Source organism: Manis pentadactyla, chromosome 14 (assembly GCF_030020395.1).
Source record: "Manis pentadactyla isolate mManPen7 chromosome 14, mManPen7.hap1, whole genome shotgun sequence".
In the NCBI taxonomy this organism is placed as follows: domain Eukaryota; kingdom Metazoa; phylum Chordata; class Mammalia; order Pholidota; family Manidae; genus Manis; species Manis pentadactyla.
The window spans coordinates 14920313-14940112 of record NC_080032.1 but is presented as its reverse complement, the minus strand read 5'-3'; the positions used below and the strand labels follow the sequence as shown (position 1 = coordinate 14940112).

The 19800-nt window shown below is 46.8% G+C and overlaps 1 protein-coding gene across 2 annotated transcripts in view; it reads right to left on the bottom strand.

Annotated features, from left to right (window-relative positions):
* Positions 1-19330, bottom strand: part of GCN1 (GCN1 activator of EIF2AK4) — a 52698-nt gene extending 33368 nt beyond the window's left edge. The window contains exons 1-16 of one of the 2 annotated variants that reach the window (XM_036929440.2): positions 19188-19330; positions 15112-15214; positions 11455-11518; positions 10787-10918; positions 10157-10316; positions 7432-7530; positions 7209-7343; positions 6241-6309; positions 6007-6115; positions 5332-5406; positions 4957-5085; positions 4387-4437; positions 3938-4036; positions 3551-3724; positions 2123-2275; positions 697-789 (exon numbers count right to left, since the gene is read on the bottom strand). In XM_036929440.2, the coding sequence (XP_036785335.2) occupies positions 697-789; positions 2123-2275; positions 3551-3724; positions 3938-4036; positions 4387-4437; positions 4957-5085; positions 5332-5406; positions 6007-6115; positions 6241-6309; positions 7209-7343; positions 7432-7530; positions 10157-10316; positions 10787-10918; positions 11455-11518; positions 15112-15214; positions 19188-19205 (1663 nt within the window). In that variant the 5' untranslated portion in view covers positions 19206-19330. The remainder of the gene's footprint in view (positions 1-696; positions 790-2122; positions 2276-3550; positions 3725-3937; positions 4037-4386; positions 4438-4956; positions 5086-5331; positions 5407-6006; positions 6116-6240; positions 6310-7208; positions 7344-7431; positions 7531-10156; positions 10317-10786; positions 10919-11454; positions 11519-15111; positions 15215-19187) is intronic. The other variant, XM_036929441.2, reaches the window with a different exon arrangement.
* Positions 19331-19800: the final 470 nt, after the last annotated feature.

Below are 19800 nucleotides of genomic sequence, written 5' to 3'. Positions count from 1 at the left end.
TCATTTCTCCACGGCAAGGGACACTGGCTGGCCAGAGAGCAAAGCAGGGGTATAATTTCCAGCGTAGACCCTCTTGGATCATTTTTTTTTAATTATGTGAATATATTTCCTTTAAAAAACTGGCTAAGTTGTTATTTTTAGAATCAGGAAGTGACTAACAGTTGTAGCTCATTAATAAGATGTTGTGATTTGTGAGTCAAAAGACTTTTAAAATCTCCAATTAGTGGCAGACACCCCTAGGACAACCTAGAGTTTTAAACATGTATTTAAAGATAACTCTTCCTCCTCTGGCAGGATAGAAACCAGCAGTTTTGTGTCTCCTAGTGGGGGAGCAGAGCCAGCCACACTCCACCAGAGCTTCTCAGCTGTCTCTTAATACAAGAAAACCTCCAAGACAGCATTAATTACCCACTCAGCTGTAATTATACCTAATATCACAGCTCACAGCTCCACAACCATTAGTGCTCTGCCTCCACACATCTCCCACGTCCCGCCATTTCCCAGCCTGCCACGCCCCACAGAAATGAATTCATTTCCACCGCAGTCAACAGCCACGTGGTTGGCCAAATCCTTTTGGTCCAGGCTGACTGGTCAAAACAACAGGCAGTCGGGGTAAAGGGTCCTGTCTGAAGACCTGCCAGAGAGACTGGACCCCAACCTTGAGTTCAACTAAGGGAGCAGTTGGTAGGAACTTACCATCCTCTGAAGCCATGAGTAGGAATTTCTCAGAAGTGAAAATCTGCTTCGTCTCATCCACAATCAGCTGCCAAAAATTGCTCAGTTTGGCCTCTGCCAAGAAATAAAAGGTCACTCCATGACACAGCGCACCACGTTCACCAGGGCCGGCCCCTCCATCCTGAAGCCACTGGGGCCAGCTTTGCAGAGGCACCCTCCTCAGCAGCAGGTAGGAGGGCTCCCCTGCAGGGACAGTCACTCCTATAGGCTCACTGTCCTTCCCCATGCTGAGAACTCTCCCACCCTTCTGGTATCATCACCTATATGAAAACTTTTGGTGGTTGTCTGTTGCCCATGGCAGCCCAGGGAGCTTTTTCCCATCTGGAATTTCCACCTACCACTACCAGGAGCCAGGCTGAAACACTTGAAGTTCACACACGGGCTTTCTCTGACTCTCCCTAACTAAGGCTGGTTTGAACTACACTGGGCTGCTCCTTTTCAGCTAGTGAAACCTCCCTAGCCTTCAGGGAGGGCCTTCATCCAAATGTTCCCTCCTTTCATGAAGCCTTTCCTGATACCCAGCACATACCCTGAAAGCAGTCTCTCCTTCAAACTGCTCTAATGCCACATTTGTCTCAATGACAAATATGTATTTGTATTTTGCATGTCCTCTCTCCCTAGAGTAAAGCAACTTAAAATTTGCTGAGGCAAAGTCATGTTCATTTTTGCCTCCCCCATGAGGTAGCCAAGTACCTCGCTATACACACCGATGGCACCCAGTAGTATACGAAGACTTGAATTCCACATCTAACCACAAGAATAAGTTCAGGTGTGTCCACCTGCAGAGTAGAAAGTGAACTAAAGAAAGTACGGGATACCAGGTAGCCACAAAGAAGAGAAAGCTTTTTGTTGTACTGATTTGGACTCTTTACCAAAATGTGTTCAGTACACATTATGGAACATACAGTATGTTACGCAGACATACTATATGGCATATGTATAGCACATATAGTATGTCCGGCCAATTATGCATTGACTATCTCTAGACATGAAACTAGTAAAAATATCCAGGAAAGAGAATTTAGTGGCTGGAAGACAAGCTAGCTATGAGGAACTTTCCATATTATACCTTATAAATGTATGACCAATTTTTTTTTAAAGTCCCACTATACTAAAACCAGCCTGGGCACTATCTGTAGGAGACCCCGTCCCAGAGCACTGAAGCAAGAGGAGGAAGAAGGATAGTGACAGAGTCCCCTGCCTACATTCCCATCACCCAGTGTGACCCTGAGGCTCATCCTGCAGATGACAAGCGGCCCTGTGGTGGAGCGAGCGGGGTACATGGCCAAGCTGGTCCTGCAAAATCCTCAACATCAACACACTCCTCCCAAGGACTCTGAAAGAGGGCCTTGGTCTCCTACCATCCTACACAACTCTGAACTCTTACCAGCCTGTGAGTCAGCCACTGAAAGCTTTGAAAGCAGCAAGGCTGCGGCAACCCCTTCGGTAACTGTGGGAACCTGAGTGCTTTGGGAGGCTGCCTTCTCCACCGTCTGGACGAGCAAGGGCAGTAAGTCCAGGGCCTGCAGTAATGTGTCACCTGTGGAGAGAGGACCAGCACCTTACAGAAGGAACACCATGATCCTTGAGGGCGACAAGCCAACCGGAGAAAGGAATCACCTACCCTGGACTGAACTGGCTAAAACCCTTCGGTTACCTTGTCAAATATCACAAGGAAGTGGAATTAGACTCTGGGGTTTAAATCCAACTCTACCACCATAAAGTGAGAGCTAGAAGGATCCTGACTAATCCAATAGTCCTGCTATTCATCTAATGGATGGAAATAGCCCAGGAGAGGTTTCGTGAGTTGCCCAAGGTCACACAGCTGGCTGAGGCAGAGCCCGCGCCAACCTCAAGCCTACCAATTTCAGACACCCTCTGGACCCAAATTCCAAAACCAGAACCAATCTGCTCATCTGTTATGTAAACCTACTTCCAAAAAAATGTAGAAACCTTGTTAAAACTATAGCTAAACCCGTGTTTTCTTAACTACTAAACTGGTATACTAAAACACTTAAGTGAAACAAGTATCTCATCTGGATGATGTCACGAATCTGAATCCAAGAAATACTTACTTTATATTATGCTTCTTTTGAAAGCATCAAGCATACCCAGGTCAAGTTAAAGAGACTAGGTTAAACCAAGTCTCTGCTACCTACTCAATCTAAAATCAAGGCTGATCAATGCAGCAAGACCACGGACTGATATATACACGTGGGCATTATAAAGAAAGGGATTCCCCTCTACAGGGAGCTCTGGAATCTCCTAGACACTTTTTGAAACAGCTCATTATAAGTTCAATTTTTTTTTTTAAAGAAATACAAGCCCATCGCAGAGATGGATATCAATACTAGAGACTCTTACCTTGGAGATCAAGCTCCTATACAGATTTTAAAGTTGCCCCAGCTTTGCCTGGGAAGGAGGTAGATAGCCAAGCCCAAATGACAGGCTGGTTAGCACAGAAACGAGGGCAGTGGTTGGCATTTAATAGGGCCAGTGTAAAGTTTATATGAATTTGGATATTTTAAACCAGTCCTATCAGAACCATTTCCCCTTCCTTTCAGATAATGTAGTGACAGGTTCTGGTTCTGGGTTCTCTCTGAACAAAGCTTTGTACTCTGAAGGTCTGATGAGGGGGCGAAGCCAGAATTTGTTATGAAGACTGGGCTCTGATTCTAGGCTGTGAGGATGACTAAGCCCAACACTCCCAGAAGCTCAGAAGAAATGATGCAAAATAAGCTGGACTGAAAGGAAGAGCCTGGAATGGTGATGCTGCCCTGCAGCCTCGGTCACTTCAGCAAAGGAGGCCTCTCACCTCGGAAGCAGGCCAACATGCTCTGCAGGTAGGCATGCCTCACTGCCGAGGTGGAGGTTTTAAGGCTGAAGGCTTTCTTGAACCATTCGGTTAGCTTCCTGGGCACTTCTGTGGTGAACCGGTTACACCAGAGAGCCAGGACAGAGACGGCGTGCACCAAGGTGCCTTCGTGAACTAGGGCGAGAACCAGAAGTCCAGTCAGTCCAAGGTCTTGGACCTACATCAAACTACTTCCAGTGGTTCACAAAAGCAAGTAAGAGTGTGAGTGAGAGGAGCAGGGATGCTTCTGGGTGGGTGTGCCATCAGGAGGGGCCCATGGAGGGCTCTGACTGTGAACTAGGGCCAGGGATGGGTTCAGACTGCACCCTCACCACACTGCCCAATTACCTTCTTGCTGGAGGAAGGGGATGAACAGCTCAGCCACGGTCCCATTCAGGGCTTGGCTAGAAGGCCCAGACACCACATGGTGACTGAGACTACCGATCCCTGGAATGAAGAGGATTCCCTGCTCAGCCCTTTGTCAGCACAAAACAACAAGCATGTAAGCCTTCTGGCTGCTGCCCACCTCTTCAGCACCCATGCCTCCCTATGGCCCCCACTGAGCCTCCCTCAATCCCACTCCAGACATCCTGCTTTTTACAGAAGCCAGGCCTCCCACCAGACTTGAACAGTTCCTGCTTGCCGAGCAGGCAGGCAGCAGAGTCCTGGGCACCAGGCTGGAAGGTCCAAGAATGTCAAGGGAAGTCAAAGTCCAAAGAAGGACTCACCTTACCTAACAGTTACATTATACCTCCTCTATTACTATACTTCCTATTACCCCTGGAGAAATTCTGTACCTGAGAGGACACTGATCTTCTGGGCCACGATAGTTAGTTTTCCCTCCGAGCCTGAGAGGAGAAAGAGCAAAGTTTCAAAATTCCCATCCACCACAGTTCCCAGGGGGGTGAATAATGTAGTCACGTATGTGACATCAGGATACAGTTTCTGATTCCAGAAGTAGACTTTCTAGTGTGAAGGTTGGATTAAGATAACATTTACTAGCTTTTTTTTTTCTGACTAAAAAAGTGGTAGGTTCTTACAAAAAATTTGAGAAACAGAAAAAATATTTAAGAAATCTAAAAATCACCCACTACCCAGACATTATTATATTTTGGTCTGCTTCCCTCTAGCTTTTTTCATGTACACATAATGTCTATACTTAAAAATAAAACAGACATCACCCCATCCACACTGCCTGCTCATGCTTCTCTTCACCTCACATGTTCCCATTCTACTGTGAGCATTCTCTGGCCACACTGCCTTGACCCAAGCACAGTCAGAGCACTGAGTCCCAGTAAGGTCCTGGTGCCTCAAGAATGCCGGGGGCCACATGTCAGCCATCCCCATGGCCAAGAAGGCTTGCTCACCTCCAAGGATAGCAAACAGGTGCCTAGTTAGAGCTTCCATTGCCGAAGAGTCACTGCATTGGTGGGCCAGGTTCCGCAGCGCCAGCACAGCTTCATCCATCAAGCGGGGACTATTGGATTTCAGGTGACCTGAACATGCAGAGTCACAGCTCAGAGGCTGCCAAGGGCTGAATGCCCAGGCTTTGTCTTTTCCATGTTCCCAACTCTTCAATCCTAACCCTACATTCTCCTTATACAGGATCTCAAGAAAGAATCTGTACAAAGTTTATTTCTAAACTGAGGTGTCCCCTACCCCTTTTCCTATGGTAATTGGGACAAGCACAACCAAAGCCCAAGGTACCATCCTAGGGGCTGGAGAGGGATTGCGATACTCACTAGCCAGTCCTTTAACGATGTCCAGGGCATACTGGCTGAGATCAAGAGTCACTGATGCCAGCAGACAGGAAATAGCTAAGAAGGAAAGCATACCTCATGTCAGTCTCAGGTATAAATGCCTGTTTCTGCCCTCCTCCCCAGCTGTCAGGCCTGCTGTCTAACCACAAAGAACCTGTGACCACTCTTCATCTCTCTATGGTCACGAGATGTCCCACCTTTGTCCCAAAGCTCTGCGGTGAAGCTATATACTGCCCCATCCCAATCAGAAAAAAAACTGCTCCTCCACCATTCCACCCACACCTTCCACCAAGATAACCAGGGAGAGACCCCACCCTCATATTCTATGGTTTCAACTGCCACCTCCACATCAAGGTAAAGTCGCCCAGAGGAAAGGTACTTAACCTGAATGATTTCCACAAGATTCCTGGATCTCTCGAATAGCATGCAGTATTCTATGTGGATAAACTGTTGTGCATTCTTCCAGCAAGAGGACCCATGACATTCTCAGGCATAAATATTTTCAAAAGGGTCCCTGATCTCTCTTCCAAGGTCTCAATGAAGTTAGCAGTGACTACACCCCTCACACCCACCCCTACTGCTGCCTGCTGCCATATATAAGAGATACAGCTTATCTGGCAACTTGTCTCCTACCATCCCGTTTTGGTAGCAACCTACTTTCAATAACATTCTCTGGACTCCTTAGTAAGGACTTCTGTATGGTGGGCAGTATCAGATCCTTAAACTCCGAGTGGGACATGTATCGGAGCAGAGGGGCACAGTTATCCTACAAAGAGAAAGGAGTCAGGCACCTAGCCCTCACAGGAACACACCAAGAATAAAGGAGAGTTCTGAATCACAGAATTTAAAATGGAAGTTAGCCTCTCCACGTAAAGTCCACCTCTCACTCACCAAGAGATACTTCTGAGGCTTGACTTTGCTCATCAGGATGTTCTTCATGTAAAAATCCAGCAGGGCACTCTAAAGAAGGCAAATACCTGGTTACTGACATTCTGAAGTATCTCATCACTGACCCAGGAGATCTGTCTTGTGGGAATGCCTTTAAAAAAATACCAATCAGTGCCCTGAATTCCATGGTGTCAAGCACAGAAGTCCCAAGGGGGTGAATAATGTAGTCATGTGTGTGACATCAGGATACAGTTTCTGATTCCAGAAGTAGACTTTCTAGTGTGTCCCACTGATCACGCCATTCCCCACTGAAAAACCATCCAGTTTCCATGGCTCCTGGGATCAAGACAAAGTCCTTGGCCTGGCTCCTAAGGCCTGCCTGCTACTCGGCAGCTGCCCATTCCTCTCTAACCCCCTCATGCCACACTAACCCCCCGCCTCCTTTACAGCCCTTCCCATGGGCCACTTTGCCCAAAATGCTCTTCCTCACCTCTTGACCTTGCTAACATCTATCCACCCTTTAAGTTCCTTCACTAGAGATGTTCTCTGACCCGTGGTCTAATCCAGGTCCCCCATTACAGAGATCACTACTTCATGCACTTTTTCTATGTAGTGCTTATCATAAATGTAAGCAAATAACTGTATGTCTAGTGGCAGGCTCGGTTCCGTGAGGGCAGAGATCACAGCTCCCTCGCCCACTGCTGCATCCAACTGGCACCACGCTCGGCACACAGCTGCTCATCCATGGGAGAATAAATGACTGCACCAACTGGCAAACTATCATCCCAATGACTACGCCAGGATTCACCCCAAGCCAGAGCTGGAGGGAAAACTTTCCAACTCCTCAAAGTTCATATATCCTGGCAAAAGGCCGGGACCTCATGTGAGAACAACTAGCTTCAGATGAGCCCAGCAGCCAGGGCCACGAGGGCAAAACAAGGCTGCCTCTTCCCGTCAGTGAGCCCACGTGCCTTGTGCCGGTTGACCACGTCCGTCTCCTTGTGGCTCGTGCAGAACTGCACCAGCAGCCCCAGCATGGCTGCATAGTTCTGGTTGGGTTCCAGGCTGAGGATGGCTGACAAGTACTGCTCCACCAGCCCGGGGTTCTGAAAAGGAAAATGTAAAGCAAGGGTGTCAGATGGCAACGTGGTGGGGTGGAAGCAGCAATGCCTACCGCCCTCACAGCCTCTTCACCTCTTTCCACAGCTTGGTGAGCTTCTTTACAGCCCCATCCACAGCATGCTTGTGGGAGCCACCAAGCACCTCCACCAGGAGCAGGCACTGCACCTCCACCTGCCAGGACCAGGAGGGGTTCAGGTCAGGATGTGAGACAGGGTGGAGGTCCCATGGCCCTCAGAGCCTGCCTGACAGCTCCGCGAGGCCTGCCAGAACCTGGGGTCATTTCCACTAGGCCTCTGCCACTGGACTCCAACCAGATCCTTTTCCCACCACCCACCACACTTCACCTGTCCTGGAATTACTTCTGTTCACTCAAGCGCTTCACTAAATATTTGTTGAGCACCTACTATGAGTCAGACAACAAAAACACATGGAAAATAAGACCTAGTCCCTGTTTTCATGCACCTTATAATTCAGACAAAAAGATATTAAACAAACACACACACAATGAGCATATAATTCCAGCAAGGTAAGTGCCATGCATGAAAAGGATGAGAGTCCTGTTCTATGTATTTATCTGTCTCCACTTTTCCTACATTGATTCCATACTTACTGAACCCTGACTAAATGGCAGGCACTGTGATACGGAGTAAAGATGGTGTGATGATCCCAGCCTGTAGAGCCGTCCAGCCCAGAGTGAAGTACATTACAGGTGCTCAGCTAAAAACCTTAGAGAGACTTTATGTGACATGAACACCCAAGGTCACTAGTGAGCAGTGTAAACTGCCACCCCAAGGGAAATGGTATGCTTAAGAAGTCTGATGAATTCCGTCTGCATGTGTACAAAACAGCGTATGTATGAGGTTATTCATTCCAACATTTTTTTTATAATAAAAGATTGCAAATAACAAATGGCCATTAACGGGACTAGTTAAATAAAATGTGGAACATCCACTCGGGGGATCAGTAAACAGCACAAAGTATAAGAAACTCTTTACATACTACTTTGGGACAAATTTTAAGTCTAGTTAAAGAAAAAAAACAAGGTGAAAAAAAAAGTATGCATGGTACTTACCATTAATCTATTTAGTTATATATACAGAGAACATATCTATACACCTAAGGAATGAGTAGCAGAGGGGACTGAGGCCTAGGGACAGGTGGGAGGGAAACCGGAATACCCTTCTACTTCTGTTGAATTTCAAACCATTTAGTTCTTATTAAAATAGCCTTTTAAGCTTGCTGACATCACATTCAGAACTATGCTGCTGTTCGCTCTTCCTGGAATGTTCTAATCCTTGATCTGGGCATGGTGTGTTGTTCATGTCCTCCAGATTTCTGGCCAAGTGATACCTCCTCCGAGAAGCCCTCTTCCCACCATCTCCCTGCACCCCATTCTCTCCTTCCTTCCAGCCACTTTTCTGCCACATGACTTTATGTCTTATCATTTCTCTAGCGCCTGTCTGTTGTCCACCTTCTCCACATGAGTGTAAGTTCCATGAGAGCAAGGTCCTCTGTCCTGTTCCGTGCTCTAGGCCCAGCTCCTAAACAGCACCCAGCAAGTGGGAGGCCCGCAAAAAATATCTGAACAACTGAATGAAGTACAACCTATGTGTGGTTGACATCAGTAACAAGCCAAGGAAAAACCCAGATTCAAGACAGAAAAAAATCAGGGTCTCAAGTTCCTAATGCTTTCTGTCCTATAAAATACAACATTCCTGGGTTAAACCCTCCTACTCACTAACCCACAAGAATACTCACTCACATTGGATAATAGTTATAACAATTCACTGGAGACAAATCAACAAGGGAGCCTGTGATAATCCATCTTATAAGGAAGGCTATTTGGTAACAATGAAACCCATACTCTGAATGGTGTCCCAGCATACTAATAGCTATGAGATCTCGTGTTATTCTTCACTTAGTTGCTAATGGCCATTCCATGTCATCCCCAGAACTGTCACCCTCGATACGATCCCAGGGATGAGGCCATGAGAATGTCTCACTGGCTGGGTGCTTCAAGGAAAGGTGCTTATTCATCATTTACCTGCACAGCCCCCTATAAGTTTCTACAGCCCTTTCATGCCTCATCTGAGCCCATCTTCATGACAACTCTTCAAGGAGAATGGAGTGGGTGGTCCTTTTCCCATTTTGCAGAAGTGATTAACAGGCTCAGAAACTAAGTTCTTGGCCAAAATCTCATGGCCAAGAGTCAGATCCACACCAAGATCCTAGACTCCTTTTTCCCTAAACCATAAAACCACTCCTCCTGCCTTTCCCTAGACATTCAAAAGAACCTCCCAAGCTGGCCTTGTGGGGCCATTTCTGGTTAGCAGACAAGTTGAAAGGCAAACCAGGGAATGTAGGAGGAGCAGGCATAGAACAAAGAAGAGAATTTAAGGATCAAAACACATGATAATTTTATTCCATTAGCCAGTTCAACACTGAAAACCAAACACAAGCAAAGGAACAATTAGCCAGAAAAACACAAAATGATTTACATTACTACATTTTACTCGCTTTCTGGGTGTCTTCCCCACTCTAGCTTGTCAGGTCTTCCACACATGCCATGAAGGCAGGAACCGCTTGTCTTGCTCATCACTGCATCCCTAGAGCCTCCACAATGCCAGACAAAGAGAAGCTCAAAGACACTGGATGAACACATGAATGTTACCATGCTGCACTCACACCCACCCATCAAAGTCACCCGCCTCGGGACAACTCAAAGAGCACCTGCAGAGCAGGTGCTTAACACATCCCAGAGCTGACCTTCATGACTCTGAAGACCCAGAGAACCTACCAGTTTGTTCCAGATGTCTCCTTGCCGCTTGGCTCTCGAGGGAAAGACAATGCGCACCAGTAGGCAGGCCCAGGACAGGGCCAGCAAGGCAGCTGAGCCACTGCTCTTACTGCAGAGGGGAGGGGAGGCGAGGGGTGAGTGCAGAGCAGCAGCCTCCATCCTGAGGACAAATACATACCACAAGGCCCTGCCTGGTGTGGAAGGCCTTCCCTTGACCTACGGTGAGGCAGAACTTGAAACCAGTTCTCCACAGATCATCTTTGACAATTCAGGACATGAGGTGCAAGCCTCATCAGCCAAGCTCCCATCTCTTAGCACTCACAACCATGAAGACATAAAAATGGTTTCCCCCATTCAGTGCCTGGCAGGCACTGGCTGTTCCCTCAACATGGCCTTGCTTCCAGGGCTTTCCCAACCCCATCCTTAGGAAGTGGTCTCTCCACTGTGCCTGACATCCTGGCTCCTCCACCCATTCAGCGGACAGATTGCCTGCACTACTCAAGCATTGCAAAGGGGAAAGATACAGGCACCTGTCCCTGCTGTCAGGGACACCTGTGCACCCCATGTGCACCAGCTTCTCCTGAGTAGGACTCTACCAAGCCCCCAGAGGCTACCACCTTTACCTCTTACCTGGGGACACCTGCTTTGGAGCCAATGCCTGAAGACTGCAGAGAGTGCAGGAGGTTCTTGGCAGTGGCTTCTGGCTGGGCCTCAGCCAACTGCTGGATGGCTGCCTGCAGGGCCCTGCGGGAAGCCGCATCTCTGGAGGGAGGAATGAAAAGGAAAGGTGGACATGTGCACTCAGAGTAGGGGCAAGGCAGCTTAGCCAAGAGCTGTTCTTTCTCAGGAAAACTGGACTGTATTCCAGTGATCATAGATGATGGGATTAGGAAATAATTAGATAAATCTACCTCTTTCTGGAGTTCTGAAAGCAGCTAGTAAGTGTAAATGAGCCACTCAGTCTGTAAGGATAACACCTACATTTATGAACAGTTACCACAGGCCTCAAAGTAAGCCAAATGCTTATATGTGACAGTTAACAGCAGTTGATGTGACAGGCAATGTTTCAGGAACTCTACACTTACTAACAATCACTGAGGCAGACAGTAGCATTATCCCTATTCTGCAGAAGATGAAACTGAGGCACAGAGAGGTCAAAAACTTGCCCATAATCCAACAGCTAGGAGTTACACAGCTCTGACTTGGACTAAGGCAGTCTGGCTTCAGAGCCTGGGCTCTGACCACCACCCTAAACCACCTCTCTGCAGAACTCCATTGGGCCTTTGGTTGGGATTCACCTGTACCGATGCAGAGTCAAGCAGAATAATTTGCAGAGCCCCTTCACTGCTCCCTCTGGCAGATCTGAAACCAAAGATTACACAAAGATTTGTCAATAAAAGCTACCTCATGAGCATCTGCTTGAGCCAGGCATTCTGCCAGATGTGATCTCTGCCCACTGGACACTCCCCATATGTTTGAGATAGAATTCCATGAGGAATAAGCAACAACAAAATAGGACTCTAGGAAACACCTGGTACAGAAAAGCTTGCAGGTAGACACTTGTTAAATGAATGAAACTGAGGTAACACAAGGGGCCTTGAAATTTAACATACTGTCAAGCGGTGCTTCTAGAGTGCTGGGCTGATTCTGCTTCCTGGCCCGGCACTATTTACATAGGTGTTTAATTTGTGATAAATCAGTGAGCTGTTTGCATATGACAGGGATACTTTCCTTTATGTATATTCTGATAAATGTTTCTTTAAAATACAACATTAAAGTACAAGGAGGGGTCAGAAAAGAGAACATCACCTATTTAAATGGAGTGGTTTCTGAAGGTTTTAAAGACACACAAGGTTGGCCTAATAGTTTATAGGCTACAGAAAAATGGAGAGGGCGATGCATGCTGACTGGCATTAATAACATGAGGAGAAGTGCAGGAGTAAGGATGCACTATGCCTACTAAGGACACATGAGAAAGAAGATGAGGAGTAACACCACCTCAGACTTAATTAGTGCTCACAAGGTGCCAGGCCCACTGTAAGCATTTTACACACAATGACTCATTCAATCCCTCTAAGGTGGGTCCTGTTATTGAGGCCATTTCCGGATGAAGAAACTGAGGCACAGGAAATAGAGCAGACGAGCCGAGTGAAGAGAAGGTTTGAGCAACAGTGGCAGGAGTGGGAAACCAACCTGTGACAGGTTGAGCATGCAGGTGGCAGCAGGCAGAAGAACAGGAGAACAGGCTGGGTAGGGGGACATGTAACCTGCAGCGTAAGACAGACATGTAACCTGCAGCACAAGAGCAGGGGCCCATAGGGGCTTGCACAGTGCCCCACACTTCAGGCACCCGAATGACCAGACTAATCAAGGAGGGGCAGGGACCTCTTCCCCCTGGGATCCTGAACACTGTATTAGTCCATTAGATTTGGGGCTATTTCAGGAACTGAGGAAAAAAGTGACTGCAGCCAGAAATAGGTTGTGGCTAACGGTAACAACAACAGTTAAGAGATGCTGGAATCATTCCATGCCAGTCACTGTGTCAGGCACCAGCCATTCATGTTCTCACCTGGTCCTCACACAAATCCTGTGAGGAAGGCACTGCTGCTATCTCCGCACTCAAAACAAGTGGACAGGCTGAGATGAGTTACGTAACTAAACCAGGCCACACAGCCTGTAAGCAGCAGGCCCTCCCTCACCACCTGCCATGCCAGGGGCCTGTGACGGCAAAAACCAGGCCCAGGAAGCTGCATCAGCGAGTCTCAGGGTTCAAGTACATGGAAGCAGGATTGGGGAGAGCATTAGGAGCCTCAGGGCCAGGCTGGGCTAAGCCATGCTGACCATCTGCAGCCAGGGTTAGACAGTTCTGAGAAAGTCTTCAACTCCTCAGGCTGACTGAAAATATCTCATCCCACCTTGGTTACCTCACTGGTCATCTGCTACCCTAACAAAAGAAGCCACCAGAATACTTAGCACTATGCAGTGGCTCCTCCTTGGATTCAGAAAATTAGAAACTGAGAGCTAATGATTTCATGCAGGGGTAGTTAACTTCCCACAATCAACTTGCACATCAGAGGCCACCAAACATTTTACAAATATTAAGTCACCCTGCATTGTAGGTTTTCAGGGTGACTGAAGAGTAAAATCACCAGGAAAAGGTCTTGAGTAGCTTGTAAACTTTGCCCATATACACTGAATGCCTTCCTGCAGAAAACAGGGGAAAGTGTAGCATTCAACAGTAACTCAGGAGGGACTGTCAACGATTCTGGGTCAGAAGGCATGAACAGATGTCACGTGGCAGCCTTTCTAACCAGAACCCTGTTGAGAAAAGTGACCACAAAGACTTCTGAAGAGGCCATAAAACTTCACACACTAAGGCAAGAACACACAGGAGAATCTCTTAGAAGCTAACAAATGGCAATTTAATTAACTTATACACAACTTTAACAAGTTTGGGTATGTTATAAAGCAACAGCAGATCAGAAGCAGCAAATGGGCACTTGGGGAAGGAGGCTCTTCACTAATCAGAAGTGAAAGCTCACAGAAAGGGAGACCCAGCTCTACAAAGCCATGGCTTTAAACTTCAGCAAGCGCAGGAGGACATGTTCACACACAGATGCCAGGCTCCATCCCCAGGGATTCTGGATCTTCCTTTCTGAGGTAGAGCTGAGAACTTGAATTTAAGAAAGGAGCAACTGCACAGTGATAATTATTCTGGCCTTTTTGTTAGGATAGCAAATAATGAACAAGCTCTGATGTGATGCCAATGTCCCTGGTCCAGGACCACACTTTGACAACCACTGCTATAGAGTAAAGACAGACCAGAGGTCATCCAGAAACTAATTAGGATTGACTGGATGAAGACAAACTAGTCTTACATATCCCAGTATGTCGTAGGGATAGCCTCAGTTATGGTACTGAATTGGGATAACTGATAGTGTAAACCTGTAACTATCAGCATTTCCTAAAATGTGTTCCCCAGCCCTGAACAGATTTTTCGCAAAAAACTCAAGGAAAACTGGATTTTAAAAGCTTAATAAAGTTAAAACACCTTCCGGGGATATACTGTGAATCCCCCAGAGGGCATCAGAAAATGAGACATCTCCCAAATTTATTTGATCCTGGAATCTTTTTTTTTTATTTTGGTATCATTAATCTACAATTACATGAAGAACATTATGTTTACTAGGCTTCCCCCTTCACCAAGTCCCCCCCACATACCCCTTCACAGTCACTGTCCACCTGCGTAGTAAGATGCTGTAAAATCACTACTTGTCTTCTCTGTGTTGCACAGCCCTCCCCGTATCCCCCATGCACTATACATGCTAATCGTAAGGCCCTCTTTCTTTTTCCCCACCCTTATCCCTCCCTTCCCTCCCATCCTCCCCAGTCTCTTTCCCTTTGGTAACTATTAGTCCATTCTTGAGTTCTGTGATTCTGCTGCTGTTTTGTTCCTTCAGTTTTCCTTTGTTCTTATACTCCACATATGAGTGAAATCATTTGGTACTTGTCTTTCTCCGCCTGGCTTATTTCACTGAGCATAATACCCTCTAGCTCCATCCATGTTGTTGCGAATGGTAGTGATCCTGGAATCTTGTATTGGCCAATCACCTGTTACCACCTTGCTGACTTCCATGGAACAGATTGGAAAACCTGGTGCCCCAAGTCATAAAATGTTTTTGCATCTAGTAAATTACTTAAGAAAGATTGTTGGTAACTTTTAGAAATACTTACAGTCATAATGGTTAAAACTATAAAAAGCTTTGGCACCGAAACAGATAAACTCTCCACTCACCCAAGTGTTTAAGTTGTTCCAATGCACAGTAAAAGCCAAAAAAGAAAGTGAGGGCAGAATTGCTGTGAGGGGACAGGAGGGCCATAGTTCTAGACACAAAACTCAATTAATTCACTTTGAAATGGAATCATCTCTAGGCCACAGGGTTGGAAATATATACCTTTTCCAGCAACACATTTCCCCAGTTCACTGAGGATTTCTCTCCGCTCCTTCACACTGGCTGTTGTCACCTTCCCTGCAAAACGTTTGAGTGTCTCAGAAACCTGGAAAGACCAAGCCCAATGAAGAAAGTCACCAGTCAGTTTATAAAACAGTGTGTTTGTGTGTGTGCGCGTGCGTGCGTGCTGGAAAAGGGGGTGCAGCATTTAGGGAAGATCCTCCAACTCAGGTTTCTTACCCTCCCAACTACTGATGTGTGGGGCTAGAGAGCTCTGTGTTGTTCTGGCTGGCTGTCTTTACACACTACAGGGTTTTAAGTAGTGTTCCTGGCCTCTACCCACTACACACCAGTAGCAGCCTTCCACTCCTGCCTCACTTATGACAATCCAAATTGTCTCCAGATGTTATCAAATCCCACCAGGAGGGCAGCATCCCTCCAGCTGAGATGTACTGCTTTAACCCAGTCAACTAATCCATACAACTTACTGGCACTTGGACAAAAGAGGTGAGGAAACTGACAAACCTCAGACAGAAAATATTCCTTCTGAATTATGCATAATATAGTGAGGGCCTACTATGTGCCAGATATGTTCCCTGTGTATTATCTCATGTAAATTTCCTGCAAGGGGAATGTCAGTATCCAGCAAGTCAGTAATGGAGCCTAAGCACATTAGCTAAAGAGTGAAAGGTTAAAAGATGGAATCTCAGCTCTGACTCTTACAAACTGTGGAAACTCAAATTTATGTCATCTCCTTGATCCTCATGGAGATCTACCATGCGGATAACAGCACCAACCTCATGACTCTTACACAGACTAAATGAGACAGTGTGTGGGGAGCATTAACTCTCATCCTGAACACAAACCCAGCTACTACAACAAGAAGCCTTTGAGGTAGGCTTCAGTATCCCCACTTGACAGCTGATGAGGTGTTCAGGCTGATGCTGAGCCACAGCACCTGCGTTTTTGAAACCTAAACTGAAACCAGTACATCTACAAACTGATGCTAACAAGTCCTTAGCTTTCAACCACCATCCACACTACTACAGCTGCATCCCCTGCACAGGGACATAAGCATAAGACTCAGCAAGGGGGCAGCTTACAAATATTCATGAAAATCTGCTCCTGAGCAATATTCTACAAACTACAAGGTGGACAGATCATGGATACATGAGCAGTAGAGTAGGGCGTTAAGATGCAACTAACACGGTGCACTGTCATCTTGTTCCTTTGAGGGTTTTCACAGACAGGCCTTATTAGTAAAATAAGATTCAAGAATGCAGGGAGAAATAAAATAATGCTGAGTTTTTCTATACTTAAATCCCTGCTATAATTATATTGGCAATGAATAAACTCATGTCCAAAATTCTGTCTTCTACACAAATGAGTTATTGTTTTAACACTGTCTTTCACTTTTATAGTCATGCACACTTAAAATTAAAGGGGCTAAGTGGAAGAGTTCTGGGTAGTTTGCTACAACCAGTCCCTTGCCTTTACTCCCAAAGGGCAACCTCTTCCTCCAATCCTAGCTGGCTATTAGATAGTCATCGCCATAATTCTAAATAATTTGCTTGAGCTTCTACTTGTTGATTTTTCAGATTTATTGCCTTCTATGACAGCTCTCTTCTCCAACCCCACACTCCCCATTTCCCCAATCTAATTCTCAGTTCATAACATGGGCTAGCTCAATAAACAAGTGTTTATACTATATAAAAATAGCATTCAATTCTGTTTAATGAACTATGTTTACTATCCTGCACAGCTCCATTTTGTGTCCTTCAAAGTTTGAATGTTCTAGCCTCATACTTGATTTCAGTTTGTGTGGGTACAGAATTCTAGGTTGAAATCATTTTCATTCAGTATAATGAAGACATGTCTCCATTGAGTCCTAGCTTTCAGTGATGTTGTGAAGTCCAAAGCCACTCTAATCCTTTCTATGAGACCTAATCTTTCCCCTGGAAACCTCTAGGATCTTCTCTCTGTGTCCAGGATTCTAAAATTTCACACTAATGGGCTATGTTGCAAGTCTATTTTCATCCTTGTGCTAAGCATTTTTGGTCTGGAAACAAACCCTTCAGTAAGGGAAAGTTTCTTGAATTATTTTGTGGATAATTTCCTTGGCTATGGACATCCTATACCAGTCCTCAGAGTAATCCTGTTTTGCACTCTCCAAGAGAAAACTTCCAGTCTTTTGCAGAGGGGGAGAGAGTTGGGGATCTGACTGCATCTGAAAAGGGCTTTCCAAGCAATCCTATCTTGGTCCCTCCCCACTCACCCTCTCTTCCAGAGGTTAGCTGATACCACCAATTCCCACCTGTCAGAGATTATGCGATGTAAATCAGGCTAGTTCTCAGCTTTCCTAAATGACGGCTTAGAGTTCACTTCCTTTGGGCCTGCTAAATCTTTTCCCACTCATCACTTCCTCTCTTTCAAAGTTCACTGCTGTTGTCTGCTCCCCATTCTGCCAATCCTTGCGGAATTACTTTTTTAAACCCTTTACTAGTTTTAGTGAAATTTGAGGAGACAGCCAAAAATAGTGCACATACACAATCCACCCTCCACCTTATTATAATTCCCTAATAGCTGTCGTTCTATCATAATATTAAGTTCCTGGCTATAGTTTCCCTCACAAAAATGAAGAGCATTTCAGGTTCAAGGCTCTTCTTTTTCTTAATCAGAAAATGAATGTCACCCCCTTGAGACGCTGCCAGAACAACACTGAGGAAGCACTCACTAAGATCCTTCAGAGAAATCATTTGCTGGTGAGATCAGATGCAAACAGCTTTTAAGTTCACAGGTTTCTCCCTAGAGTTCCACTGTCCAACAGAATTTTCTGTGATGATGGGAACTTTGCTCTGGCCGATAACCACATGGGGCTACCCAGGCACTGAAATGTGGCCAGTGCAACTGGAAGCATTGAATCTTTCAGTTCATTTACTTTTAACTAACTTAAGAAGCTGTTTAGATATTAAACAGCTACGTGGTTATTGGCTACCATACTGAACACACAGCTCTAAAGAACAGATGTTTTGCACTTAAGAATTAATGCTAAATATTCAGCATATGTTCCCTTGACCTCTTTTGAAATACCCAACAGACTAAGTTGCCCTTTCCAGGATTCAATATAACACAACTTGAGAAAAATTGCACAGGAGACTCTTGATAACAAACCTTTTAAGTGTTCAGGTTAAGTGGCCACTCTCTGGCATCAGGGCCTCCATATCAAAATCAATTAATCTCGTCACCCTAGGAGACCAAAGTGAGCCAAGCGGTCCTTTGAGACACCTATTTCTTTTTCCCATCATATTGTCTTTTCATTCTCAAACACTTCACAGCACAAATAATGGAACTGGGTTGGAGGAAGGTTTTCCCAAGACCTTCCCTGGACTACAAGGTACCCACAGGTGATAACACTCAAGGATGACAAGACTCTTCCTAGGTAATAACAGCTGTTACCTAACGCTGGACCTAACAAGAATATATATAAGGAGCCCTACTTTATCTCACTCAATCCTCACATCCCCCCTATACCACATGTATCATTTTAACCACATCTTGTAAGTGAAAGGACTGAGGCTTAGCGGGGTGAAGTAACTTGCCCAGCGTCTCATGGAAATCGATGAGCTGGGGCTCAAATTCCGATCTCTATGAATACAAAGACTGTCATTCCCCGCACATAGTAGGCGCTCGAGAAACATTTGCTTAATAAAGTTGGCAACTCAAGGAAGAGTTGGCGCTGGCCTGGCCTCACTACCGGAGAGCGTCAGAGAAATGGAGCAGAGACTCGGAAAGGTGAACTTTTACAACTCCGGGGTGGCAGGAGGCCCCGCCGGGCTCCAGCTGCCGAAGCCGAGGCCGGAACCCTAACTCCTCGAGTCCGAGGTCAGTCTGCGCCGCCCGGGCGGGGCCGGCCCCGGAGCCCTGAGGGACCAGCCCGAAGAGGCCCCGGGGTCGCGCCCTCCGCAGCCGCCGACCCCCAACCTCTCCCGCCCCTAGGCTAGAGGCCAGAGCGCTCCGGCTCGGCGGCAGCTGGCTGCCCCAGTCGCTGTCCGCGTTGGCGCTGCAGACGCCTGCCTCACCTGCGTGTCCGCCGCCATCCTGCCGGCGCTGACTCCGGAACCGCTTCCGGAAAGCTTCCGGGTCACAGCGCGGGCCTACGCGGCAGGGCGAGGCCGGGAGCTTGCTGGGACCCGGGCCGGGCGCCCCCGGGCGGGATGGCGGCAGCCACATCCGGGGCCGCAGACGATCGGGGCCTCCGCCCCAGTGCCCGCGCTTCGACCCTGGCCTCGTGGGCGACGAGGACCTCTGAGGATTTGTAAGCTCTGCCGCCTCCCACCCACCTCGAGTCCGCAGGTCCAGCCTGGACTACCCCAGGTGGGGAGTTCCTGAGTGAAGACCATATTCTTTAGAGAAACGTATCATTTCTAGATGGCAAGAACTGAATTAGGTAAAAGGGACACACCGAACTCGTGTCTCACCCTGTGTGTATGTAACCCGGCTGTGGACCCTAGGAGTTAGGAAAACAGCTGTCAGGGACGGATTCAGGAGCCGAGAGGAGCTTGCCCAGGGGAAAGGATGGAAGCTCCATGCTGCCATAAACCAAGGCCACGGGGGAGGAGGTGGCTGGTGGGGAGGAAAGGGCCTCATGGTCCACGGAGCTGAGTTTTATTCAGTGTGCAAATCTGCCAACTC